Raw genomic sequence first — 24836 nt, forward strand, 5'->3', positions numbered from 1 at the left:
CGCGGAGCACTTTTTTTCAGCATACAAAGAGACATTTGGGTAGTAAAACCACATTGCGAGCCTTGTCGCGTCCAACGCCGACCCGGAGACCCGGCACATCGTCGATAAACCTGTCGACTCGAGCAACGAGGATTGCTAGCGTGATTTCCTTTGTCCCGCTATCCCACCACCAATAAATCCATTACTGTTTGATTCGAAATATAGTTTTACATCTAATTTGTAGAGAACATGTGTCCTCGCTTGCGCTGGGACCCGCAATCAAACCATGGGAAATTTGAGCAACATTCTCGGAGCCGGCGAAGCGACGATCGCCCATCAAGGCACAGTGCCCTTCCAGATAAGTGCTCCCCAGAGCCTTTTGGATGATATTATGTCAAGATCAATAAATTTGGACGAGTGGCATGCTCAAAGTGAACTTTTGGTTGACTGAAGGACATTGCTTTGATGGTTGTGCAATCAGAAGCCAAGACGGTAGCGATACACGCCAATCCCTTTCTCCCTTTCCCCATGTACACAAACAAGCCATGCCAATAAATTAGAAGTGTAGCGGGGGTCGAAAATGACAACAGAATGGCGCTGTGGCAATGCGCAACTGATCATGGCAATCGACAACATGTTCGCCCTTCGCTCGACCTTCAGGCCTACTTTTGCCATGGAGTATTGATATCTGCATATGGTACAATCTCATAAAATGGTGGAATTGTAGGGCGAACAGGGACTGAAGGGCAACATTGTCAGCGAGCCAACGTTTTTCTCCAGTTTTCTCAGTTCTTTGTGCTCGTCTTCTCGCCAGTACTCTGTCAACAATTTCTCCTTGACTGTGGATCTTTCCTCCTCTCATTGAATCGCCATCTTCATCATCACTTTTGTACATGTATTTGCAAATGCAGTCCTTTCTTCCACAATGCTTCTTCAGGCGATCCTGTTCGCTGCCGTCGCTGCGCTCGCGTTCGTCTACTTTAAGGTGCGCGGCACGGCGCCGTTCCTCGACTTTCCCGGTCCGCCGCGTCACTGGTTTTGGCAGAATGCGCGCCAAGTCACCAAAGTGCTCCATGCACGGTAAGCCCCCCCCCCCAAGTCCCAGACAACGACAGGCAGAGTGTGAAGTGTGAAAAAAAAAAAAAAAAAAACGCCGTTCGTTTTCACCTCCAAAGCGAGCTGCTGTTTGATGGCGTTTTTGTTTTGACCTGGTTCGGTGAGATTGAGTTCAACGAGAGTACAAGCAAGATGAGGGGAGGGAGAGTGGAGGGGATCGCACTTGGCTGTATTGAGTGGAAGGGGCCAACTGATGACCCGAAACTGAACTGTGGGTCTTTTTTTTTTTTTTTTTTTTTTGGTTTCGATTCTTTTTCTTTGTTTTCGTTCCGCTGCTGCTGGACCAACGCCGCCGCCTGCGTCCGTCCAAAGAACGATAGAGCGAGTATGGGTCTGTATGAGCGAGTGAGAGTGAGTGGGGCTGAGTGAGAGCGGTCGACCTCCGAAGAACAGCACAAGGTGCAAGTGTGGCCACGTGAAGTTCCGCTCCTTCCGTCTTGTTGGACGCTTCTTCACTGGGTTTTTTGCGCTTCCGTCATCCAGCATTTGCTGAGATCTGATCAGGCTTCCATTGCTGATCCGTTTCGTCATTGCAGTCGGAGGTGGATTCGGAAGAGCAACAACGAAAAAACGCGTTCTGCTCAAGTTCAATGGAAATTGCATTGAGTTTTTTTTTTTTTTTTTTTTTTTTTTGATTTTTCAATTGAATGGAAATCATGAGGAAGGTCAGCTGGACAAATCGGAAAAAAGAAGAAAAAAAGCAATCGCAACACGATGAAAGAAGACCAAAGAAGATCGTCACGTTTGAGCATCAACGAAATAATGGAACAAGCGAGAGAAGGGGTGGGGAGGGGGGAAAGGAAGAAGCCACTCAACATTGTAAGGAAAAGGAAGTGCGGAGGGGTTTTGGCATGATCACTCTGATCTCGGACCACAGTTATGTGACTTGTGTCGAACATGCTCATTCAGAGCGTAGGGTAGTGCGAGAGTAGTGAAATGGCGAGGAACGCTTGAAGCAACAATGGCGAGGAACGCTTGAAGCAACAATGCAATAACGCTGAAAAAGCTCAGAAAACTCAGAAAACTCGTTTCATGTCGAGCATCGTCCAGCTCTCACTCACCCTCGACCTTGTCTCCCCAACTTCTTGCTCACGACAGACACGACTGGTGGCGCGCCATTTCCAAGGAGTACGGAAACATTGTCTACTATCGTTCGCTCGGCATCAACATTCTGAACGTCTCAGACCCCGAAATCCTCGACCAAGTGTTCAAGAACTACACCATCTTCCCATCCCGAGCACTCAAGAACCCCTTCGTTCGCGTCCTGCCTCTCGGGTATGGCCTGTTTGTTTCCAATTTTTTTCTTGGTGGTGTTTTTGATTTGTCCATCAACTTACCTTCCCTCTGTCTCCCTGCTTGCTCGCATCCTAGATTGGTTGCAATGGAAACGAGCGATCGCTGGTCGCGCCATCGTCGGTAAGCTCTCTACTCGCAATACTTTTCTTGTCATTTCCCCACCATCCACTCGCTCACTCATTTCCTTTTTTGCAGTCTCTTGTCGCCGCTGTTTGCTGAAAAGTTCATGGAGGTCTACGCCACCGTGTTTATCGCATCTGGCGAGCGCCTCTTCAAGCAATGGCACGAGACCCCTCGCGGCACCAAGATCAACATTTACGAGGCATTCATCCGCCTGACCCTCGACATTATCGGTCTGACTGGCTTTGGCTACAACTTTGCCGCCCTCGACAACCCCGACTCGCGCTATGTCCACGCCGGCCAAGAGATTCTTGACGAGATTGTTCGCCTCAACCTTCTGCCCAAGCCCATCGCTGCTCTCGACCGCGCCAAGAAGGACAAGCTCCGCGACGGTAAGTTTCCACAAAGTTCACCGTGTTGTTGTTGTTGTGGCATGAAACGACGCAGCCTGCTCACTGCGTTGCCATTTTGGAAACCCCCCCACCCTTCCACCCCAAACAACCTCACTTTTTCTCAGGCATGAAGGCCTTCGAGGACGTTGTCGACGACGTGGTCAAGGCCAACCGTGCCGGTGGCAACGACGAGGACGAGACCTCCAAGAACATGCTTTCCGAGCTGCTCCGCATGCAAGATGAGGAGGGCAAGCTGACTCGCGAGGAGGTTCACGACGAAATCATTACGCTCATGATTGCAGGAGTAAGAAGTTGTTCCTTAAACAAGAGTGTTGACTGAATGCCTTGTCTGTACACTTCACTCACAACTATCCAATCTAAACGCCAACACAGCACGAAACCACCGCCAACACCATGTCGTGGGCCATCTTCCAGCTCGCTCGCAACCCGTCCGTGCAGGCCAAGCTCCGTCAGGAGATTGAAACAGTGCTCGAGGGCCGCCCACCAAAGTACGAAGACCGCAAAAACCTGCCCTACACAGAGTGGGTCATCAAGGAATCGCTGCGCATGTACCCAACTCTGCCCATTATTCCTCGTGAGGCCATGGCTGACACTGAAATCCGTGGCAAGCTCGTGCCAAAGGGCACCTGGGTCCAAGCAGACCTGGTTTCCATGCACAGCGACCCGAAGATTTGGGGCGACCCAGAGACCTTCCGCCCCGAGCGCTTTGACGAGAGCAACCCGGACAACAACCGCCACCCTGCTGCATTCATGCCGTTCGGAGGTGGTCGCCGCATCTGCATTGGTCAGCGATTTGCCTTCCTCGAGGCGACGCTCGTGCTGGCTCGCGCCATTCAGCAATTCGAGTTCCGCATGGATCCCGACCAGCAAGTGACTGGCTATACCGACATTTCGTACGGACCCAAGATTGGTCTGCTTGTTGATGTCATTCCGATTCAACCAAAGGCTGAATAACCGGGGGAACGGGTTTTAAAATTTTTGGTTGAAGCATTTTGTCGTTCCGAATACAAGCATTGTTTTGTTAAAGTGTGTTGATGTACTTTTGTTGTTGTTGTTGTTGTTCTTGTTGCTCGCTGTACAAGCGAGAGAATACATGGATTCATTTTTGCACGGATGATCAACAAGAGTGACAGCATTATTCTGGATGGGTGGGTGGGGCGTTTAAAGCTTGGCCTTGGGCGCTGTGGAGAGTCCAGCAAGTTCGCGATCGCGGACGGAATAAAAGATCTTGTGGACTTCGTCAAAGGCCGGGACGCTGGCGGCGACATCCCTGCCAAGAAACAGATTTGAGACGTTGGAATCCTCCACCAAAGCACACAAAAAGCAATCGCACGTACTTCATCCACTTGTCCACATTGGCGAACGGCGAAAAGTCAAAGCGCACCATCTGGAGCTGAATGAGCTCGCACACGGCAGAAATGTCTGCAATGGAGGGCTTGTCGCCGCCAATGATGAAGCGGTTGGACTGGAGGAAGTTGGTGTCCTGCCGGAACAGCAAAAAGCAAGCGGCGGTCAGCATTCCATTCCTCAAAGAGAACATTGCCATGATAGACGCAAACGTGCAAGGAGCGAAAAAAGAAAGGCCGTACAAGCTGCTTGAGCGCAAACTGGAAGGTCTTGAACGATTCTGCCGAGGACTTTTCGTCAATCTGGATGCCAAAGCGCGGTGCCATGTACTTTTCGCGGAAATGATGCGCCGCCGTGCGCGTGTACGTGTGATGCCAATCTGCACAATGCAAAGATGAGCCCGCTGTGCACGGCCGTGCAAGGATGGATTGTGCAAGCAATGAAAACAAGAAAACACAAATGCGTACCAAGGTACTGGTCCACCAGGGCGCGCTTCTGTGGGTCCTTGGGATACCAATGATCGGGAAGATTGTACTTGTTGCACAGGTACCTCAAGATTGCATGGCTGTGGTGTGGAGATTCAAAGGATTGAGTGAGTTGAAGAAATTGAAGCGTGTTCCTTCCTGGTCGTGCGGCCGGTCGGATGACGACGGGGCGCTGTTCACTCGTGTGAGACAGATGCATCTCAATGCCACGACAGCCACGACAGCCAAGGTGATGGAAGAGTGGAGGAGGGACCAGAGCAGATGTGCGTTCCGCCTCCGCGCTTCATTCACAGCACAGACGCTCACGACTGCTGCGCACCTTTCGAATAGGACAAAGCCATTGTCATCGATGACTGGGATTTTCTTGTTCGGGTTGATCTTCTTGAACTCTGGCTTGTACTGATCGCCTGTGAACGAGATTGAACCAAATTTTGACTCTGAATTGAATTGCAGAGTTCAGATTATCATCGGATCATCGAAAGGGGGGGTCGTGCTTCTGACCCTTGACGACGTTGATAATCTTGGGCGTGAACGGCAGGTTGTTGGCGCGCAGCAGAATGAGCACTGCGCGGCTCGGTTGGCTCATTGCGTCAAAGTACAGCGAAAGACCGGCAGACATGGTATTTTGATAACTGACTGACGGACTCAGATCAGGAGTTTTACACAAGACAAAAATCATCTTGCATTGATATGGACATCTTCACTCCTTTTGAAAACCTTCAGCCAACGGGTGCTTCAGCCAAAAAGCCAGAGCCCAAAGCCATAAGCCAACAGCCACTCTCTGTCTCGTCGTCCCCGTCGTCCCTGAGCCACCTTCCCCTCATCCCGCTGTTTTTGTTCGACTTTTGATCGACTTTGGTCTCTGTATTGCCGCTTTTTTTGCCCATCCATCGCTCGGCTGTGGCTCGGGCGCATCTCATTCAGGACACTGCGTCGCACGGCCTCCTGACTGACTGACTGACTGACTAGCTGACCCTGCGACGGGATGGCTGGGTCTGCATTGGAGCCTCATCAGCACGATGACGCTGCGTCTACCATAGCTACTACTCCAAGTCACACTCTTGCTAATGCTGCTGCTGCTGCTGCTGCTGCTGCTGCTGGTGCTGGTGGCGGCTCAATAGGAGCAGCGCAGCATGAAGCCAGCTCCAATGCTACTCCTATTGCTGCTGCTATTGCGGCTGCCGCGCTGTCATCCTCGTCATCCTCGTCATCATCATCCGCAGTCACTGCGGCTACTCTGCTCGACGACGCAACGACAAGCCACACGCGGCGGAAAGCGTCCGTCACGCACGCCATGATTGTCATTCTCATTGAATTCGCCTGCGTCGGGCTCATCATGCCAATCATCCCGAGCGTCATGAACAATGCATTCGGAAATAACGTCTTCTTGGTCTCGGGATTATCGCAAGGCGTCAAGGTAATGGCCCTGTCACTTTGTTGTTTTTGAAAGCAAGGTATCTACCGCCTTTTGCTCATCTATCTGGTTTGGTGGTTGCTGTGATTGCTTTCGATGCTTGCTGAACTTGTGGACAGGGCATTCTGGCATTCTTCTCGGCACCGGCGGTCGGAGCATTGTCCGATGTGTACGGGCGAAAGCCATTCCTGCTCTTGTCTGTCTTGTTCACTTGCCTGCCCATCCCGCTCTTGTTCTTTGCCAATCTGTGGCCCTACGTCATTGCGATGACATTTTCCGGCCTGTTCGCCGTCACCTTCTCGGTCGTCTTTGCCTACGCAACAGACATTACAACCGAAGACGAGCGCAATTCAGCTTACGGCAAGGTAAACGACAGAACGAGTGTTCTTGGGCTTTGTTTCTTGCCCATGTTGCATCGTCGTCTCACTTACTGACGTGTGATGATGATTTTGCAATCCTTGAATGTGGCGAACTTGTCACCTTCATCTCGTTCTTCTTTCAGATCTCGGCAATGTTCGCGGCCAGTCTGGTGCTCTCTCCGCTCGTGGGCAGCGTCATGAGCAAGGTCTTTGGCAACGATGCAGTCTACCAGCTGGCATGCCTGCTTGCGTTTGCCGATTTGTTCTACATTTACGTGTACGTGCCAGAGTCGCTCTCGTTTGAAAAGCTGCAGCGCAACCAGCGCGCTCTCGGCGGGCGGTCGAGTTTGTCGAGCAGCACCTCCTCATCATCCATTCCGACAGCTGGAGCAGCAGCAAAGCTACACCACCACCCGTCTGACGGAAACATTACCATCCCAGCAGCAGCAGCAGCCTCCATCGCTGCGAGCGATCTGCGGCCATCACCCTCTTCTGGATCCTCCTCCATCAACGGGTCGCTCCATCACCTGCATCACAGCAACTCTCATAGCTACAATGGCAGTCCAACTGCACTCGACAGCGGCTTGAATGGCGGAACTCTGGGCCACAGCAGCGATCTGCGTGGTGTCAGCCCGCTCGAAGCCGACCTGCATCACAATCACAACAACAACAACAACAACAACAACAACAACAACACCAACAACAACCATGGCCGACGGAGTCGACGACATCAGTTGGCTGGATTGTTCAGGACGCTGATGGACAAGGGTGATCCCCTGCGCTCGCTAAAGACCGTGGTCACCAGTCCCGCGCTTCTCCAGCTGTCACTCATGGTGTTTCTCAGCTACTTGCCCGAGGCGGGAGAGCAAATGCTCATGCTTCAGTACCTGGGAGCGCGCTTCCACTTTACCGTTTACCAGCTCGCATCCTTCATTGCGGGCATGGGCATTTTGAGCGTGTTTGCCCAGACATCGTTGCTCTCCTACTGCCACACACGCTTTGGCGACATGCTGACCATTCAGTTCGGGCTGGCTCTAGCTGCCACCCAGCTAGTGTGGTACGGTGTCGCATCGCTGAGCTGGATGATGTACGGCGCTGGAGCGCTGGCTGCCCTGTCCACGTTGTGCTACCCTGCCATCTCCGCCCTCGTGTCCAAGCATGCACCTCCCGACCAGCAAGGTGCTGTGCAGGGCATGATTACAGGCGTGCGCATGCTCTGCAATGGTCTTGGACCACTTCTGTTTGGCTTGTTGTTCGACATTGCCGGCCTCCAGATTTCAGAGTACCGCGGACACTCACACGATGACGACGAGGAAGACGACGACGACATCATCTTGCATGCCGGTCTGCCATTTCTGGTGGGTGCCGTGCTCGTCCTCGTAGCACTGGCCCTTTCCACGCGGCTGCGTCTGGGCGCGCCGTCCTCGATGTCGGCCGTTTTGCATGGCGAGAGCAGTTTGCCGCAGCTGGCTGCGCCTGGTGCCGCCTCTACTTCCGTCCCTCCGTTGTCGCCGACCAAGCTTCACGGACCCAGCGTCGGATCTGGGCACAGTAACGCCAGCACCAGCGGAAACAATCACACTGTTCTCACTCTGCCTTCCCCGATGGTTCACTCGGCGCCGCATCCATCGGCGGATCGCGATGACGATGACAGCGACGCCTACTCGGGCAGCAGTAGTAGTGGTGGTACGAGTTGGTCCAGTAAGTTGGGGTTGCAGCAGCACTCCAAGTACACGAGGCTTGCTGCCGACGACGAGCCGTCCTCCAGCACGGGCACGGCAACCAGCGATTCCTACACTTCCAAACTTCTCAGCTTTACTCGCCGAAAGGACGCCAAGCAATCGTAAACTCGAAGCGATATGTGTGTGTGTGTGTGTGTGTGTGTGTGTGTGTGTGTTTGACCTTTGATTCTGTTTTGTGACTTATCTATTTTTCGATGGAAGCGCTGTACAAGCGCTGTACAACGATGAACTATTTTTTTGATTTACGTGTTGCAAGTTCACCTCTATAGCGCTGCTTCTCGGACTGATTGAGACTGCGCTCATGAATGTTAGTAGTGCCCTGCAAGTTCTCAGCCAGTTCACGCTCTCATCCCAGTCCCCATTCAAAATCGATCAATTTCCATTCAATATCAGTCAATCTCAGTCAATCTCAGTCAGTCTCAGTCAGTCTCAGTCAGTCTCAGTCAAACACCAATGCTGCGCTTGATCGCGCGGCCCGTTACTGCTGTGAATGCTGCTGCCTCTGGCACTGCTCCTCCTCCGCCAGTGCTGCTGCCGCGCCGTCACGCGTCCTCGTCACGCAATGTAATCACTCACCAGGCACCACGTCCGATGGCAGCCGCAGCGATGCAGCAGCGCGTCCCGCACGGCGGCGTGTCGTCCTCTGCGTCTTGGTCTTGGCGATCGTTGAGCAGCGCGGCTCCTGCGCTCGGCCGAGCGACCCGCGCGACCCAAGCACAAGCTCACGCCGATGAAGAGACACCATCCACGACTGAAGCGTCGGCCAAAGAGCGACCGAAGGCAGGCCGAGCAAACAAGTCCACTGCTGCTGCTGCTGCTGCTCCAGCCAAGAGCAAGTCCAAACCAAGCGCAGCCGACACTGCAGACGACGACGCCGCCGCCCCCATCAAGACCTCGAGTCGCAAGCATACCAAGACCAAAAGCAAGCTGCCGGCGGCCGATGGTGGTGCCCGCTACCCAGCAGTCACTTCCACGCTGGACCAGCACGCACTGGACCTGTTGGCAGCCGTGCCGAAACAACCAAAGCCTGCAGCAAATTCAAAGCGCTTGCACGAGCATGTCAGAAGGAGCAGATACGAGTATCAACACACTGCCGAAGCGTCGCTCGGCCGACTGCGATCATTACAGATGGTCGTGCTGCCGCCCTTGTCCAAGTTTATCATGTTTGAACCCTCGTTCAACCAAGCACACACTGTGTCCAACCAGACAGTCCAGTATCCGGCTCGCAAGCGCGCCTTGCTGCCCATCGCGGCTGACTTTGCCACCGTGCCAAGACTCGCGCAGCAGGTTCGCAACGTACTTGTCCAGTCTGCCGTGCAAGTGTTGCCGCGCCAGCACACCGCAGAGCTGTATCAGCTTGCATCGAATGTTGTCGATACGCCACTGGTACGCGCCTCGGATGTTGTGCGCAATGCCATGACCGAGCCATACCTTCAGTTTGCCCTCCACGTCCGCCACCTCTTGGTCGGTTGCAACTCACTCGAAGGCCAACCTCGCTTTTACATGACCTGTGGCACGCTGCTTCCGCGTATCGGCGCGTATACCTTTCTGCTGACCGAGGGGCTTGCTACCAAGAGTTGGTCCGGAATCTGTGTTGGACCCAACTATCTTCCCGTGAGGAATGATCTCTTGCCCGAGCCATCTTCCTTTGCGCGACTGTTGACTTCCGATGAGCTTGTAGCGGGCAGGCAAAAGTCAACGCAACGACAAACAACGCCCGTCGTACCCAGCCCATTGACGAGATTTGCGCTCCATCTTCTAAACACCCCTGGCGTGAATGTGGAAGAGGCCTTGGCCTCGTTTCGCGCGCTGCCCGACGCTCCCAAGCTCCCAATTAAGGAAAACGACGAAGGCACTCCGGCAGACGCGGTCGGGAAATTGCTTTCTCCCCGCCTGGTGAGCATCACATTCCCGTTATTTTCGACCGCTGGCGTGCTACTGGTGCAAGTTGCCCAGGCCTTGCGTCAACTGTGCAGCAGCAACAGCAGCAGCAGCAGCAGCAGAAGAAGAAGAAGCAACAGCAGCAACGCTGCTGAATCCATGGATGTCGTGTGGCCTCGGCTCAATGCTGTCGCTGAACGGTATTTTGCGCCTCTGCTTGCAACAAACATCCCCTCAGGTCGTCTGCTTGAGCAGTTTATGCTTGGGGTCGTCTGTGTCTATGCGCAACACATCGAGGCGGTTGGGATTGCAACCACCTTTGGCAGTCGTGTTACCGCGACCAGTTCGCGCTTTCCTTCAAGCCGAGGAATTTTGCGGCCTGCAGGAGCGGTCATGGTGCCCGCAAGCGCGGAACTAACGTCTGGCACGCAGAGCAAGACCGCCAGTGCCGCTCGCACTTCCTGTCCAACAAGCGCTGCGGCCACCCTTGGGCCGATTCTCGCAGGAGTGCGAGGGTCTTGGTGGAGCATTACCAGCGGCGAGCCCACCAAACCCCACGAATACCCGCCGGACGTATGCTTGCCCATCCCTTGGTGCCCTCCCGACTCGCAGTCGGTGCTCTTGCATCGCCGCCTGCCAGAGGCCTTTGATTCAGACTTGCTCTCGGACAATCCGCCGCGCGGCGCGGTCGTTGCCCAGCCATTCACCTTTTCCGTGGTCTCCTCACCGAGTTGGTTGGAGCACTCGTCTCCCGGCTTGGCTCCAAAGTCTGCTTCTGCTACTACGAGTCCGGATCTGCTCGCGCTGCGCGAGCTGGTCGTGACGTTGGGGCACACTGACCCATCCCAACGCTCGCTCAAACTCACCAGCCTGCACACCATTGCCGAGCACGAGCTCCATCTGGAAGATTTCGAGGGCGCACTGCGCACCTGCACGTTGGGCATTGCCATCGAACCCAACTTTGTGCAGCTGCGGTTGACGCGCGCCAAAGCAGCCCACAAGCTCGGTCGCCACGCATTGGCGCTCGAAGAGCTGGATGCGATCGACTCGCTTGTTGAGCAGCACCGACGCGGCGACCTCCAACTGCCCAGTGCCACCCAGCTGTTGGTCAACAATAACTACGCTTGGCGCGCGGCCTACGGTGCCATTGAGCAGCTTCGAGCATTGCTCGATCCTTCAACCGTTTCCGATTAATCAACCAGCAGCAGAAAAATCAAAAACAAAATAAAAGCAGTATGTTCGAACAGCCGACCAAAAATGATGCTCAGAGTTGTCGAGATGAAAAACTAGAAAATTGTGGTGGAATTCAAGACAGAGCTAGATCTGGAAATCGTTATGAAATTCAAATTAACAAAGAAAATTATCAAACACAAAAACAATACCACAAAAACAAGTACCAACAGGATCCGAGTCAATCCAATCCCACCGAGCAGATGTGTTTGGGATATATACTAAAAAAACCCAAAAAAATTGTACGAGAAGAGGGAGGAATAGAAGGGAAAAAAAAAGAGTGAGAAAAAAAAAAAGAGAAAGAAATATCAGGTAACAAAAAGTACCCCACTAGTTTTGCGCATCTATCGCCAGCGAAACAATGTTATTGCTGGAGAAGAGCGGCGGCAGCCAGAGCAGATGCCTTGTTGGCAGCGTCCATGACGCCCATGATGTACGCCATGAATGGATCGCTCTTGAGGAGACCGACGTGCTCCTGGCCTGCAAAGGGAACAATCTCGACGCCGTGGCCGGCATTGTTGCCCACCCAGTTTTGGCAAAGCGTGAGCGAGGGGAGCTGGACAACCTTGTCGCCTTGGATGGCATCGTCGTAGTAAGGGTTGGTCGAGTTCATGGGAAGGAGGAGGAGGGGGTCTGCGCCAGAAAGCAAGACCTTGCCGTTGCGGATGACGGGCTCGCGGTACTTGTTCGGGTTGACGGTGGTGGCGTTAATGTCGGCATAGTAGTCAAAGCCTTCGGTGGGCAGCGTGGTGCCATACATGCAGTGCATGGTTGTGTTTGGCGGGAGAGGGTTGCCGCGGGGTTGGATGACCTTCTGGAGAATGTCAATGGCGCCCGAGCGGTCGAGAGGCAGCTGGCGGAGGAGGGACGGCAGCGAGTTTTCAACGTCCGTCAGCTGGGCAGTGTAGTTGCGGTTGCCGACCTGGACGAGCGGCTGGGTGCCAAAGTAGTCGCCGTTGGGGATCATCCAGAGCACACCGCCCATCAGACGCTCGACGGGGAGGAAGGCGTAGCTGCTGCCGGGAAGACCCTCAGAGTTGCCAGAAATGGCAGTGCTGTAGGCCATCGAGGCGCCGAGGAAGGGCGAGGACACGGACAAAAAGCTCTCGAGGTACAAGTCCTTCCAGGTCTGGTTGACAAACGTGTTGAGGAAGTGCAGGTAGTACGGGCCGCCGAGCGAGTGGGTCGAGACAAAGACCTTGCGGGGTCCGGTGGCGCAGCTGCGAGTCAGCTCGTACGTGTCCTCAATCAGAGTCTTGAGGTCAGAGTACATGGACTGGAGAGCAGAGTCGCAAGCGACCATGCGGAAGTCGTAAGGAGCGCCGCGGACGTTCATGTGGTCGACGTAGCCGGGGGTCTTGTGGATGAGCGTGTTGGCCCAGCGCTCGTAGACGGCCGAAAAGCCAAAGCCATAGTCCGACTCGACAGCAAACAGATTGGCAATGCCTTCAATGCCGCCATAGTCGCGTGGGCGGACCAGAACGCCGACCTGGTTGGTCGACTCGAGTGTGGTAGAGTTGAAAAAGACCTGGATCATGTCTTCCCAGCATTCGCGAATGTGGTGCGGCGGGATGATGTCTGGAGGAGAGGAGAGGAGAGGAGAGGAGAGGAGAGAGGAGAGTGTGTGCAGGAGGAAGAGGAAGAGGAATGAAAAGTAAGAAATATGAAAACATGGAGCAAATCAAAAAAACAACGTCCACAAAGATGAACGTGCTCAAAACTACGACTCACCGGAAGACTCGATGGAGGGCCACAGGCGGTTGATGCCCGAGCTCCACTTGTTGCGGGGGTAGAGGAGTTCGCATTCGGGGTGGATGAACTTGTACTCTGAGGTGAGGTAGTAATCAAGCACGGACGCGCCGAGGCCTGGAATCATGACAATGGGGTGCACGCAGGGGTCGTATTCGCCAATCTGGGCGCCAGACGGGGTGACTGGCGCTTCTTGTTGGCGGATGGGCAATGCATGGGTGCAGGCAACCGCCGCCACCATCAAAAGCAGCGCACTTTGCTTGAACATGTTTCTTTTCTTGTTTGAGCAGAGTAGAGTGGTTTATGGAACGTGTTCTGCCAACATCAACATTAAGAAAGTGAGTGACATTGCAAAACAGAAGTTAGGTCTGTCGGAGTGGTTGTGATAGCGGGAGAAACGAAGGAAGTAGGAGAAGACGTACGAGCGTTGTTTTGTTGTATTTTCACGAGTGAGCATTTTCATTTCCTTTTCTATTTTGTTTTGCACCATCACTGACTTGCTTCATCATCATCATCAGCATGGTGATACGATCTGCTGTGCGCTGTGGTCGTCGTCGTCGTCGTCATGCGGCAATGCGTCATTTGATTTTTGTGGGGTGATGTTTTTTTTTTGTATTAATTTTTCTATTTTTATTTGCTTGTTTTGGCTCCGACCTCCGACAATGCATTTCCAGCCATTTATTGCAGCCACCGACGCCGCGCCCGTCAAGCAAGCAAGCAGGCACAGGGGGATGTTTGTGCTGAAACACCCAACGTGGAACGCACACCGCCCTCCATTCAATTGCTGGTTTGGTTGGTTTTCAAAGTCGGACGATGTTATCAAAAGGGAGCGGTTTTTGCGGAAGGCACTGGAATAGAAAAACCCAATAAATCTTACTAAAACAAAAAACCACAACTCGAAATCCGACTGCATCGACCGCTCCACACCCACGAACAACACAAAAGAGCGAGAATGCCAAGCTCGCAGCATACAGTCATTCTCAATCGCTGCTCAACGGCACGAGCGAGCGAAAAAAGGGGAGCGTATCCCACGGACAATAGAAAAAAAACAGACCCACCACGTGCGAAACAACGCTGGTAGGCACATCCAGCCACAGTCACCCGATGCCACTCAATGGATATGTGTAGTCATATAGAGGCAGTTGAGGTTTGAGTGGTCGGTGCGGGGTGGGGTTGTCAATGGAGTTGTGCTTGAAAGTGGGTCAATTTCAAAAAAAAAAAAAAAAAAAAAAGAGGGCGAAACCCATCGACTTGAACCCTTTTCAAAAAGGCGCTGAGGGGAGGGGGTTCCAGCTCACCACCGAGCAGCGTCCAGTTGGAGGTAGAAAGTTGAGGGGAAAATGGCGAGACAGCGAGAGCGCGAGAGGAAAGCACAAAACTCGCAAAAAAGCAAGAAAAAAAAGAAAAAGCAAAAAAATCGTCCGCAACAAGACAACGCGCAAAGCAGAGCGACAGAGACACACACGAAAGGAGGACCCCTGCTGCACTGCGTATGGTGAGAGCGTTCGTCGGAATGTCGCTTTGTGCAAATGTGGATTTCCAACAAAATCGGAACAAAGAAAAACGAAAGTCACAAAAAACTTACCAAAAGACTGAAAAAAAAAAAATGAATAAAATAGAAAAAAAAAAAAAACGACTGAAAAATACAAAAATATCAAAAAAAACACGAAAAACAAAAAAACAACGCAATCGGATGATGTTTTATTGACCAATCAGAATGCAGCAGCCAGTTGAAACAGCGAATCAACGCAAAGTGAGTGTGACCCATTTGGAACGGAAGGCATGATTGAGTACATTGGAGAAGAATGCTGTGGCGAGTGAGGAGAGGAGGAAGCGGGAGGTGGTGGTGGGGGGGGGAGGGAAGGGGAAAGAGAAAGAGAGAAAGAACGAGTGAGATTTTGGCTGAATCTGCATTGGGAGCAAATGTTTTGATTTTGCGCGGGAAAAAGTCCAAGCAAATTTGGCTTCTGTTCGTTCTCTCTTTCTTTCTTGCTTTGCGTGGTTGAATTCGGTTGAGTTCGGGTCGTGGGTTACTTAAGAAGAGGGGGGGAGGGCTGTTCATTTCACTGTCGGCTGGCAGCGAGGCTTTGCTTTGGTTTGTTCAATCCAAACTCAATGATCGCTCAAACTGTTGTGTTTGTCTGCTGCTTTTTGTTACACCCTCAATCAACTGCAATCAACAGCGAAATGAGAGCAATGCAATGCGTTTCTACGTCCATCCATCCACTCACGAGCAGCTGGTGAATTGAAAAGTACTGCATTGAACAAGAAATGTACAAAAAGGAACGAAACACAATGAGCGTTATTATTATTATTATGAGGAAGCCCGTTGTGCGTTGGTGGTCAATCACTGCGATGGTGGCTGCGAGGCATGTGACGGCGGTGCTGCAAAAGTAGAGCTTGCTACTGATGGTGCTGCAGCAGTAGTGGAGGGAGAATGAACTGCTCCAGGTGTTGCAACAACAGCTGTTGCTGCTGTTGAAACGGCCGCTGGTAGTGATACCGAAACTCGCAGTCCTGGCACGGCAGCTGTGTTCGGAGCCGGTCGCCCCACTCCCGGAGAAAACACACCCCCTTGTCTCACCCACAGAACGCTTTGTTGTGGCTGTGCGCGCTGTGGCGGTTGAGCTTGTGGCTGTTGTTGTGGGTGTAGTGGTTGAACTTGTGGCTGTTCCTGCGGCTGTTGTGGCTGCTGTGGTGGCTGGACTGGGGCAGGGGATGGTGCCTGATGCGGGGCATCGGCTGCTGGCTGGAACATAAATACCGGCGATATTGGCGGGGGAATCGCTGGAACGACGGGCCCGGCTGGCGGTCGGATGACAAACCGGCCTGGAAACCCCATTTGACGCACTGCTGTTGGGCCGCCGCGGTGAAGGATGCGCACTTGTCGCGGGCGTTGCTCGGCAATCAGGCCAGACTCGACGCCGGGAATCTCAAAGCGGTTGTAAAAGAACAGCGTGACGTGGAGCGAAAAGAGCGCGCACACGACGAACGCGAGGTACGCAAAGGTGTACGGGCAAAGCAGCACGTAAGTGTAAAAGGCAAACTGGAAGAGTCCGATAAAGCGCGCCCAGTACATGAGCGATGTTCCACAGCGGATTCTGCACAAAGCGAACCGGGGGTGGGCGGAGGTTTAGGACAACAAATGAGCGACCAACTCCCCAAACGAGCATCCGACATTTGCACGCCTCATCTTTCAACACTCACGAGACGACAGAAAACAGTTGCAACAACCACAGCTGCAAGTAAACAAGGATGGCAAGTGCGTGGTCATCCAAAAAGTCGGCCAAGAAGTAAACCATGCCGACGAGGACCTGTCACGACGCAAAGCCAAGTGCAAGCCAAGTGCAAGTCAGATACAACGTCCTCGTGCCTCTCAAGACACGGACTGAATAGCAAGCCCAAACAAAAACTTACTAAAAACCACGCAGCAGTGTTGATACACTCGACAAGAAGTGCCCCAACTCGCACAGCATTGCTATTCTGTCGCACAATTGCTTCAGCGGCAACTACCCCGCGACGACGGATCAGCAACAAATCAAACACACTTTCTGAATCACACACAAAAAAAAGCCAAACAAAGACACAAAACTACGACGAACGTACCGGCCAACTGGAGCGCCCGGTTTTGCGCCTCTCTCAGCACCACACCCACGAGAACGGCGTTGGCGCCGACGAGAAAGACGGATGTAAGCGCAATGTCCACCTTTCCCACCCAGGTGCGGGCGTTCTGTGTCACGGTTTGCAGCATGGCCAAACTGTAGACTTCTCCGCTGTCCTCGTTGCACAGGTAACCTACGACCAACAAAAACAAGAGCCATTTCGTCAGTCAGTACACCTTCCAAAACGTCAACCTCTCTCTCTGTCTGCCCCCCCCCCGCCGGGAGCAAGACACACACCTGTGCCGTTTGACAGAACGGAAAAACTGTGCAGCAAAACACTCTCGTAGCCCGAAAAAGTGTCGAGCAGCAAATGCGTTCTCGCTCCGCCGAGACACGCGCTATCAACAGTAATGGAGATGGTAGAAATGTTGAGAGCGTGGCGGGCACTCTCGGAAAGTTGCAGGAAGCCGAGCTCGGGCGCAAACTCAAAGACGGATTGATCAAACGAGACGGAGGCCATCAGCTCGTCCACCCGTGCTTCAGTAAAGTGCTGGTGCCGCAGAGTGAACGCGGCAGAGTCCAGGTCTGCCGTGTCACCATAGTCCGCGCCAGCACGGAGCGAGGCATCGTCCGCAGCGGCAGTGGCTCGGCAAGTGCCTGCAATGTCGTCTGTCACCGACTGGGACGAGCACTGATTTGCCGTGTTCTGATTCGAGCTCGTGCTGTTGTCATCGTCATCATCGCCATCGCCATCGCCATTGTCGTCGTCATCATCGTCATCGTCGTCGTCAACGACGACAGCAGCGTTGTCATTGTGAGTCGTATCCTCTGCTGCACGGCGAATCTGACGCTCAGTCAGCCCCAACGCCGAAATGAGACGAACTGGCGATCTGGCGCCAATGATATCGAGCATTGCGTGCGCCAGAATGGACAGACGCCATGGCTTGGACGGCGGGCGAGCCTCGCTGTCGTCGTCGGGATTCTTGTCCGGATGGGTGTCGTCGTCGATGGCTTCCGGGTCAAAGTATGCATGCAATGCATATGCCAGCTCTGGAAAGATGGCCGGGAAGAGCGCCCGAATCGCGTGAATGTTTTCGTGTTGCGGCCGACGGATGGATCCGAGTCGGCTTGACGCTGTTGACCGACTCGATGCCTGCTGCTGCGCTGCAGCGTCGTGCAGACTCTCGTCCGTGGCCTCGTGTTCTTGAGGATGTTCTGGCTGAGCAGTCTGAGCAGTCTGAGCGGTTTCTGTCGCTGATCGAGGCGTTTTGCCAGTCTTGGTGACTGTTCCGGGCGTTCGCTGCGCCGCTCGATCTGACAATGGATCTGCTGGTAATCGAAGCAGCGTCTGTCTGACAATGGCCTTGATTGGCGACTCGACAGTGACTCGTACGACCTGTTTTTGTTTTCGTCACCAAATGTTGTAAACATCAGTTCGTTTCTCAGAATTCGCGGATTTTTCCCAGTTTTCAAATCAAAGGCATAATTGATTCAATGCATTCTGCGCAACTCGCTTCGCCAGAGCTTCCTCACCTGGAATGGCGGCGGCGCAGTGACGGGCGGCTCAATGGGTTTGGCTGCAAGTGGCTGGCCGAGCACGAACGCGGCGTCCGCCAGCTGCAGCGTCATATCCGACTGGCCAGTTGTACTTGCATCTGCGTTCTGATACTCGCCGTGTGCGTTGAGCGGCGGCGGCGGCAGTGGCGGACTGGCTGGAGCGAGATTGAGCGGCAATGCATTCGCAGCGCTGAGCCGTAACGCAAGGCAGCGATGCCCAGCCAGCTGCAGACCATCATCATCACCGCCATCACTAGGACTGTCATGCTTGTCATGATAGGCGTGAAGTGGAGGAGGGACGAATCGCGAGTGCAGCTGGACCAGCGTCGACAGGAGCAGCACTGCAGCGAGCAGCACGAACGACTCGACCAGCAGCCGCGACCGGGGCGTCGGAAGCACTGCCCGGTAGTAATGCATGAGCTGAACATGCATGCGGAAGAAGCCGTCCACGGGTCTGTTGATTGGGAAGGCGTCCATGGGTTTTGAAGTCCCAATCGTGAAAACGCCTGCTTTGGTGCTTTTTGGTGTATGGATTGGAAAGAAGGAGGAGTGCGCGCGCAAAAAAATGGTGCGAACATTCTCAGACAAGACAGGATAAGGGGGTAACCAGGGAATATACCAGGTCTATTGGTGGAAGAGAAGGACAGCAACAAAACAACAACAACAACAACAACAACAGCCAACAACAAAAAGTTGAAACGCTTCAAGCGGATGGCTTTTCAGCACGGGACTTTTGAATCTGTGGTCGCAGAACAAACAGAGCAGAGAAGGGGTGAGCATTTCACTACGATTGTCGCTCAACCACCACCAACTTGATGCTTTTTACCAAAACAGCCTTGGTACGCTCCAACGCCGCATCGAGCTCGCGCAGGAGCAGCGTGAGCTTGTCTGTCGAAAGCATGTCGAGGTCGTGCCCCAATAGCTGCTGCCGCGTTAGCGATTCAACAACAGATTGGCTGTACGGAATGGGCAGCTTGGGCGGGCCGTCAGAGACAGTCTTGTCCTTCCGCGGCGGCAGCGGAGGCTGGACGTAGATTGGATTCGGATTCGCTCCAATAGCCACGCTGCCAGCAGCAGGAGCAGCAGCGGGCGGGGGCGGAGGCGAGGTCAGGCGCGGCGAACGGGTCCGCTCGGGAATCGCAGGAGGCTGGTCGAGGTTGGAGGCCGTTTCGTCAAAGACAATGGCGGCCCGGTTGTTTCCCGACCCTGCTGCAGATGGCTTTGGTGCAGCAAGGACGGCGTGATTCTTTTGTGGCACCTGGTACTCTGCAGAGACGGCAGGCTTGGCCGATGTCGGCGGCGCCACTGCTTCGGGAGCATCGCCGGGACGCGGAGGCAGCTTTGGTCGCGAGTCCGAGGGCTGGGCATACAGGGCCGAGGCCGCTGTTCCCGCGGACGAAGCCGACAACGCGTCCGACACGACGGCATAGTCGGAGGACTTGACCGGAGCGGGGAGCGTGCCTTTGTGGCTCTCGTTCTCGCGGGTTGAGAGCATGATCGAGACAAACAGGGAATCGTTCTTCTGAGGGGCGGGGGTTTCTTCGCCTGAGCGTTTAGGATTGAGGGGTCGAGGCAGAGTGAGGAAACAAGCGTGAATCTCGAATGCAATAGAAAAAAACCCCAAGAAAACAAACCAAACTCGCTCCAACACATACCTTCAGCAAGCGACCTCATCTTGAGAGAATACGGCTTGCCAACCTGATGCTCAAGCCGGTGAAGCACACACTGGTACTGGCCATCAGCGACTGGCAGGAGCTTTTGTGAATGAGGGTCGCGGTGGTTCAACGGCAAGAAGCAGTATCCGACCGTCAAGCCGCTCGTCTTGAATTTATCTGTGTGCGCCATGTGCGGAACAAAAGGACATCAAAGGCAATCAAAATGCATGGTGATCAGAAGACCAAAGAATCAAGAAAATCAACGCAAAACAACTTTTCACACAAACAAAACATACCTCGCTCAGAGCAGTCTCGCACGACCATCAGCAAGTGCGTTCGCTTGTATTCAATGACAGGAATGCTTGCACGGAATGTCTCGTGCCATGCTGGATGCAACGTGCTCGAATACACGACGCTCTTGTACGTGGCATCGGTCGGAAGGAATCGCGAGTTGGGGCTCGGATCGCCTGTCTCGCGGAGCAGGTGGAATGTCACCTCGACACCACGACGCAAGTCATCGCTGTGGAAATCGCCGCGAAGGAGAGACACGTAGAGTTCGTTGGTCGGCGGTCGGGGGTCGTGCGAGGCGAGCACCAAGGCAGCCGTCTGCCCACTGACGGCAATGTTCGGCGGTGGGTGGAAGGGAGAGCGGTACGCAACGTGGCCAATGCAGTGGACCAGCTGGATCTTGCCGCCCAGCATGTCCGTCTTGTGGTCTTGCATGACAGCGGCGGATTCGCCCTTGAACAGCTGGAGGGTGGCGAGGACAAAGCCGTCGCCGTGCACAGGAGCCTTGTGGGCCTGGCGCACCGTGCCTTGGACCGAGGCCGACATGCCCACGTTGCCGAGAGTGGTGCCGCCAGCCGTGTCCGTTTCGGACGCTGCCGACGGAAACTTTGACTTTTTGCAAATCGAAGCGGGCGTCTGCATAAACTCCTTGTCCTTGCCGCAGAGATGGATGGCCAAGGTGAACGAGTTTCCAGAGTGGTCGCGCTGGGCCTTGACGACTTCCGACAGCGGGATGGTGGCCATACCGAACGGCTTGCGAATGGCGGGTCCGTCGCACGTGTTCACCAGCTTGACAATCTTGCACAGCAGCCACGTGTGGCGTGTCCAAAAGAGGTCATTCACTGGTGCGTTGGTGATGTACTGACGGAAGGAAAAAAACAAACGAAAGTGATGATGGGTGAGAGAAGAGCTGGAATTCGCTTTGTCACAAGCACAGTGTGTGAAACAACAACACCCTTACCGAAAACAAAGCCGCCGTGCGGTCTCGGCTCGGCATGCCCAGGCTAGTGAGGGGAAGCATGAACGGCTCGGTGAAGACAACGTTGCGCTGCTTGTCGTAGAGCGAAAAGTAGATTTCGCAGTCCGTTCCGACCGCACAAACAAGCGCCTCGAATTGGAACAAGAGGTGAAAGTTGAACTGTCGACAAAGAAGACAAGAAGACAAGAGAAAAAAAGGTGAGAGAGACCCTCGGCAAAGTACAACCACTCTTGGCCAGACAAAACAAACAAAAAAAAAAAAAAAAACACGGAATCAATCGTGGGCAGCCGCTCCATCGAGCCATGCGACGAGAGCGCCTCGCGGGAAGCGCTGTGGTCACCCTTGCCGTAGGTGCGCTTAATGTTCTGCTTGATGGCATCCAGCACACCGCGTTTATCGGCAGCCTCAACCGCGTGCTTGAGGCGACGCTGCTTGAGGGTGCGGACGCATGCTTCCGTGAAGCACTCGTCAATGTGCTTGTTGGTGGCAATGTTAATGTCCAGGAAGGGCACGCACAGGGCTTCGCTGACAATGGGGTTGGTGAGCGCACCGTCGCGCACGTTGCCCACCACAATGATGGGGATGTCTTCGTCGTCCTCCTTGACGGCGTTGATGCGGTTGCGGTATGCCACCACGTTCGGGAAGGATCCTCGGACGACGTCCCGAGCCACGACCAAGAACGCGTCTGCTTGTCGGATGGCCTATAGTAGTGACAGCAAGAGCCAAGTCATCGTGAGAGTGAGAAAGAAAAGTTCGAGGCGCATTGCGAATGAGCAAGGTTGATCTTGGCGGATTTTCTGTTTTCTTCTTCGACTGTTCTCTTTGTAACTTCCAATATCACAGTTAGTGCTTCATCACCGACGCGAATGAGCAAGTTTGATCTTGGCGAATATGTTGAGATGTAGCTTTTCTTTTTTCTGTTTTTCTTCTTCGACCGTTCTCTTTGTCACTTCCAATATCACCGTTCGTGCTTCATCACCGACATCTTTAGTGTCCTAGGTCTCGGTCATCATCATCTTTATCATATTTCTGTGATGATCTCGCTCGGTCATCTTCCTTTTTTGTTTCGTTTCCCTCTTTTCTGCTCTTCCTTCGCTGCTTCCAATGCCCACAGTCTGTGCTTCATCATCCATCATCATTATCATCATCAACTTTATCAATCTGTGATGGTGATCGCGAGGGACCATCCGTCGTTCGATGCCGTCGACTTGAACCTTACCGCAATGTCGACCTCTTCGGCCTTGTTGGACTGGTCTGCGGTCTCGACGACCTCGACGAGGCACGTTTCGCCCTCGATCTTGACGTGCTTCTTGTGCGAGTGGCTGCCTGCATTCGAGAACGACGCTGCGCCAGAGTACAAGGGGCAAGGACGAAGGTCAGTGAATACATTTTGAATTTGGTGAAGCAGTCAAGTGAAGTGTTGATGACAAACCCCCCCACCCCCTCCACTTCCAGCAAACTCACACTCGCAACACACATGCAGACACATAGACACATGTATTGAAGGGAGTGGAAGAGAGTGGGAGAGTGGAACAATGCAATCCAATGGCCAATCCAAAAATGCAATGGAATCTCAAACAAACGGTAAGCCCGCTGCTACCACCGCACACCACACCACACACACGCGCTGATGGAGCTGTTTGTTTGATTGAAGTGCAATCAGCAATGAATAAAAAGCGGGATGGGGAGCGGGGGGCGCGGTATTACCGAGCTTCAGGTAGGCCGCAGCGAGCTCTTTGCGCAGCTTTGGATCGCCCAGCAGCAGCACGCGCTAAGAGTGTCATAAAGTGAGTCATCATGTCATGTCAAGTGAGTCATCCCCACCCCACAAGTCCAAAGTTGAAAAGCATGCTGGTTTTTAATGCATCCGTCAGATCAGTCGTTATCAATGGGTGCGTTACAATGGATTGCGACATGGAAGAAACAAAGAAAAAGACTGAGAATCAGAGTTACTTCTGAGAAACAGAGTCAAAAGGCAAGAGGAAATACAATAAAATGGGAAATCATTGAGATTACGCAGAATAGGTAACGTGCGTTTGGGAAAAGAGGATGAAAGGTGATCGATGAATGATTGCAATTTTGTACTGTACAACATGGAGACCAGGGTCTTCAACAAGGCGTAAGGATGCAATTGCGAGACCCACAAGCTATCAACATTGACAGAGTTGGGCGATCCGTGGCAAGCTTCCAGCAAAAAAGTCCAACTCCTCGCGTTCAACTGAACTTGCATCTCTACCAAACCGTGGTGATTGCTTCCCCTTGACATCGCTGGCATTGATCACTCGCTATCAAAACTCGCCGATCGAGGGACACGATGGGTGCGCTTCTTCCCTTGGGATGCAATCGCTTGGGCAATGCTGATTTTGGCGGCGACCTTTTGGCGCGGCGAGGCCTTCTTTAATGCTTTGACATCCTCACTGCCAGCTACACTTGATGCTTGTGCTGAGTGATGATCGGACGCCTTGCCGGTTGGGGAAAAGTTAAACCAGAGCACCTTGGCTTGCTCCTTTGCGGGAATGTGATCGGTCTCGTCAAACTCGACGCCCTCAGCCTGCAGAAAGTCCTTCTTGCAGCAGATGCGCTTTCCTTGTCCCCATTGTCTACAGGGAGACGTTGGGACAGAGTGGAAGCGCGTTCGTCAGTAACTGGTCGAACTGGAGAACAAAACGACTTGAAAATCAGTATGAATCGCGACAACTCACCCGGAGAAGCCTCCGACAAACAAGGACGAATCCAAGACGCGATGGCAAGGCACGTAGGGGGCAAACGGGTTGTTGCGCAATGCTTGTCCGACTACAGCGAGGAAGGAAAGCGAAGCGTGTAAGTGAGTCAGTTGTTTCAATCGCGAAGGGAAACGTCCATGACCATGCTGCGATGGTCGATCTCTCTGGATTCGTAGAGACACGCAAGTTCCATCCTGCACATTGAGGCAGGGGACACCAGCGGCGGGGGTGATTGCATGCGACGAACATGCAACCAACTCGCATTTCCCGCCATTTCGCTTCTGGCTTCGATTGGGATGCTCGCCACGCTGCACAACCATATCCATTCGACACATGCACCACTGTCGTTTTTTGAAACAGCTCTGCGATGATGTGGCTCGAAGCAAAACAAAACGCTTTTGCGTTTGTTTGGGTTACCTGCGCGAGGTGCGGACGCGAGGTACTTTGCAATGTGGCCGTACGTCGTGATGCGGCCCTTGGGCACTTGCAGAATGGCGTCGTACACTGCAAAGCGGAATGGCGAGACGCGGTGCGCCCATCGGAGGCGAGCGGCGGCGGTCGTCGGGTACGCGGTCGGGTCGTGCACACTCGGCGGCATCCACTCGTCGTCGGTCACATTTGGGTTGTTGACGATGGCGAGTGTGGGGACGCTCGTCAGATGTGGTGCAGATGCTGGTTGCACTGCGGGTGAAGTGGTATCAGCGAGTGATTCGGAATTCATGGCAAAGCAACAAGAAAAAAAAAAGCCCGCGAAAAACTCAGACTGAGCCAAACATTGGAAATGGAAACTGGCTGTTTTCGGTGATCGGGGTCACATCACAAGTGGTCCGTACGTGTATGTGATTGCATGTGATTGTATTGTGTTCTTGTATGTGTGGCTGAAACTGGCTTTTGATCGAGC

General features: G+C 53.5%; 8 protein-coding genes across 8 annotated transcripts; 3 read left to right on the top strand and 5 right to left on the bottom strand.

Annotated features, from left to right (window-relative positions):
* Positions 1-896: 896 nt before the first annotated feature.
* Positions 897-4058, top strand: CAOG_05678 (cytochrome P450). Its single transcript, XM_004346301.2, has 6 exons — positions 897-1059; positions 2194-2370; positions 2467-2511; positions 2587-2903; positions 3029-3207; positions 3297-4058. The coding sequence occupies exons 1-6, from the start codon at positions 905-907 to the stop codon at positions 3876-3878; spliced, it is 1455 nt and encodes a 484-aa protein (XP_004346351.1). The 5' UTR covers positions 897-904; the 3' UTR covers positions 3879-4058.
* CAOG_05679 (glutathione S-transferase domain-containing protein) lies at positions 3905-5389 on the bottom strand. The gene is made up of 6 exons (XM_004346302.2): positions 5258-5389; positions 5076-5163; positions 4739-4836; positions 4514-4650; positions 4262-4407; positions 3905-4194 (listed from the first exon to the last, which is right to left on the bottom strand). The coding sequence occupies exons 1-6, from the start codon at positions 5373-5375 to the stop codon at positions 4086-4088; spliced, it is 696 nt and encodes a 231-aa protein (XP_004346352.1). The 5' UTR covers positions 5376-5389; the 3' UTR covers positions 3905-4085.
* Positions 5390-5741: 352 nt separating this feature from the next.
* CAOG_05680 (hippocampus abundant transcript 1 protein) lies at positions 5742-8415 on the top strand (the record flags this gene model as incomplete). The annotated part of the gene is made up of 3 exons (XM_004346303.2): positions 5742-6173; positions 6290-6535; positions 6673-8415. 3 exons carry the CDS (start codon positions 5742-5744, stop codon positions 8374-8376), a joined length of 2382 nt encoding a protein of 793 aa, XP_004346353.1. The 3' UTR covers positions 8377-8415.
* A 269-nt stretch (positions 8416-8684) lies between these two features.
* CAOG_05681 (hypothetical protein) lies at positions 8685-11407 on the top strand. The gene has a single exon (XM_004346304.2). The coding sequence runs from the start codon at positions 8725-8727 to the stop codon at positions 11344-11346; it is 2622 nt and encodes an 873-aa protein (XP_004346354.1). The 5' UTR covers positions 8685-8724; the 3' UTR covers positions 11347-11407.
* A 151-nt stretch (positions 11408-11558) lies between these two features.
* CAOG_05682 (hypothetical protein) lies at positions 11559-13573 on the bottom strand. The gene is made up of 3 exons (XM_004346305.2): positions 13554-13573; positions 13114-13446; positions 11559-12960 (listed from the first exon to the last, which is right to left on the bottom strand). Exons 2-3 carry the CDS (start codon positions 13397-13399, stop codon positions 11747-11749), a joined length of 1500 nt encoding a protein of 499 aa, XP_004346355.1. The 5' UTR covers positions 13400-13446; positions 13554-13573; the 3' UTR covers positions 11559-11746.
* Positions 13574-15336: 1763 nt separating this feature from the next.
* On the bottom strand, positions 15337-18822 carry CAOG_05683 (hypothetical protein). The gene is made up of 6 exons (XM_004346306.2): positions 18267-18822; positions 17031-18129; positions 16738-16926; positions 16549-16640; positions 16339-16445; positions 15337-16232 (listed from the first exon to the last, which is right to left on the bottom strand). The coding sequence occupies exons 1-6, from the start codon at positions 18765-18767 to the stop codon at positions 15479-15481; spliced, it is 2742 nt and encodes a 913-aa protein (XP_004346356.2). The 5' UTR covers positions 18768-18822; the 3' UTR covers positions 15337-15478.
* Positions 18823-18929: 107 nt separating this feature from the next.
* Positions 18930-23134, bottom strand: CAOG_05684 (hypothetical protein). Its single transcript, XM_004346307.2, has 9 exons — positions 23114-23134; positions 22920-22983; positions 22432-22556; positions 21476-21913; positions 21195-21371; positions 20242-21094; positions 19946-20122; positions 19117-19835; positions 18930-19029 (listed from the first exon to the last, which is right to left on the bottom strand). Exons 1-9 carry the CDS (start codon positions 23126-23128, stop codon positions 18994-18996), a joined length of 2604 nt encoding a protein of 867 aa, XP_004346357.2. The 5' UTR covers positions 23129-23134; the 3' UTR covers positions 18930-18993.
* Positions 23135-23269: 135 nt separating this feature from the next.
* On the bottom strand, positions 23270-24697 carry CAOG_05685 (hypothetical protein). The gene is made up of 3 exons (XM_004346308.2): positions 24353-24697; positions 23915-24005; positions 23270-23812 (listed from the first exon to the last, which is right to left on the bottom strand). Exons 1-3 carry the CDS (start codon positions 24654-24656, stop codon positions 23491-23493), a joined length of 717 nt encoding a protein of 238 aa, XP_004346358.2. The 5' UTR covers positions 24657-24697; the 3' UTR covers positions 23270-23490.
* Between the last annotated feature and the right edge of the window lie 139 nt (positions 24698-24836).

The sequence above is a fragment of the Capsaspora owczarzaki genome, assembly GCF_000151315.2.
Source record: "Capsaspora owczarzaki ATCC 30864 unplaced genomic scaffold supercont2.9, whole genome shotgun sequence".
Lineage (NCBI taxonomy): Eukaryota > Filasterea > Ministeriida > Capsasporidae > Capsaspora > Capsaspora owczarzaki.

Coding starts and splice junctions, on each gene's coding strand:
- CAOG_05678 (XM_004346301.2), top strand. CDS start 905: ATGCTTCTTCAGGCGATCCTGTTCGCTGCCGTCGCTGCGCTCGCGTTC. Junction 2,512..2,586: donor CGCTGGTCGCGCCATCGTCG/GTAAGCTCTCTA, acceptor CCTTTTTTGCAG/TCTCTTGTCGCCGCTGTTTG. Junction 3,208..3,296: donor TTACGCTCATGATTGCAGGA/GTAAGAAGTTGT, acceptor ACGCCAACACAG/CACGAAACCACCGCCAACAC.
- CAOG_05679 (XM_004346302.2), bottom strand. CDS start 5,375: ATGTCTGCCGGTCTTTCGCTGTACTTTGACGCAATGAGCCAACCGAGC. Junction 4,408..4,513: donor AGTTTGCGCTCAAGCAGCTT/GTACGGCCTTTC, acceptor CTGTTCCGGCAG/GACACCAACTTCCTCCAGTC. Junction 4,195..4,261: donor AATGTGGACAAGTGGATGAA/GTACGTGCGATT, acceptor GTTTCTTGGCAG/GGATGTCGCCGCCAGCGTCC.
- CAOG_05681 (XM_004346304.2), top strand. CDS start 8,725: ATGCTGCGCTTGATCGCGCGGCCCGTTACTGCTGTGAATGCTGCTGCC.
- CAOG_05682 (XM_004346305.2), bottom strand. CDS start 13,399: ATGTTCAAGCAAAGTGCGCTGCTTTTGATGGTGGCGGCGGTTGCCTGC. Junction 12,961..13,113: donor GCCCTCCATCGAGTCTTCCG/GTGAGTCGTAGT, acceptor CCTCTCCTCCAG/ACATCATCCCGCCGCACCAC.
- CAOG_05683 (XM_004346306.2), bottom strand. CDS start 18,767: ATGGACGCCTTCCCAATCAACAGACCCGTGGACGGCTTCTTCCGCATG. Junction 16,641..16,737: donor CCGGGCGCTCCAGTTGGCCG/GTACGTTCGTCG, acceptor GTCGCGGGGTAG/TTGCCGCTGAAGCAATTGTG. Junction 16,446..16,548: donor ACACTGCTGCGTGGTTTTTA/GTAAGTTTTTGT, acceptor GCGTCGTGACAG/GTCCTCGTCGGCATGGTTTA.
- CAOG_05684 (XM_004346307.2), bottom strand. Junction 21,372..21,475: donor CCACGATTGATTCCGTGTTT/TTTTTTTTTTTT, acceptor CTTTGTCGACAG/TTCAACTTTCACCTCTTGTT. Junction 19,836..19,945: donor GATGAGGTCGCTTGCTGAAG/GTATGTGTTGGA, acceptor CTAAACGCTCAG/GCGAAGAAACCCCCGCCCCT.
- CAOG_05685 (XM_004346308.2), bottom strand. CDS start 24,656: ATGAATTCCGAATCACTCGCTGATACCACTTCACCCGCAGTGCAACCA. Junction 24,006..24,352: donor CGCGTCCGCACCTCGCGCAG/GTAACCCAAACA, acceptor TCCTCGCTGTAG/TCGGACAAGCATTGCGCAAC. Junction 23,813..23,914: donor TTTGTCGGAGGCTTCTCCGG/GTGAGTTGTCGC, acceptor GTCTCCCTGTAG/ACAATGGGGACAAGGAAAGC.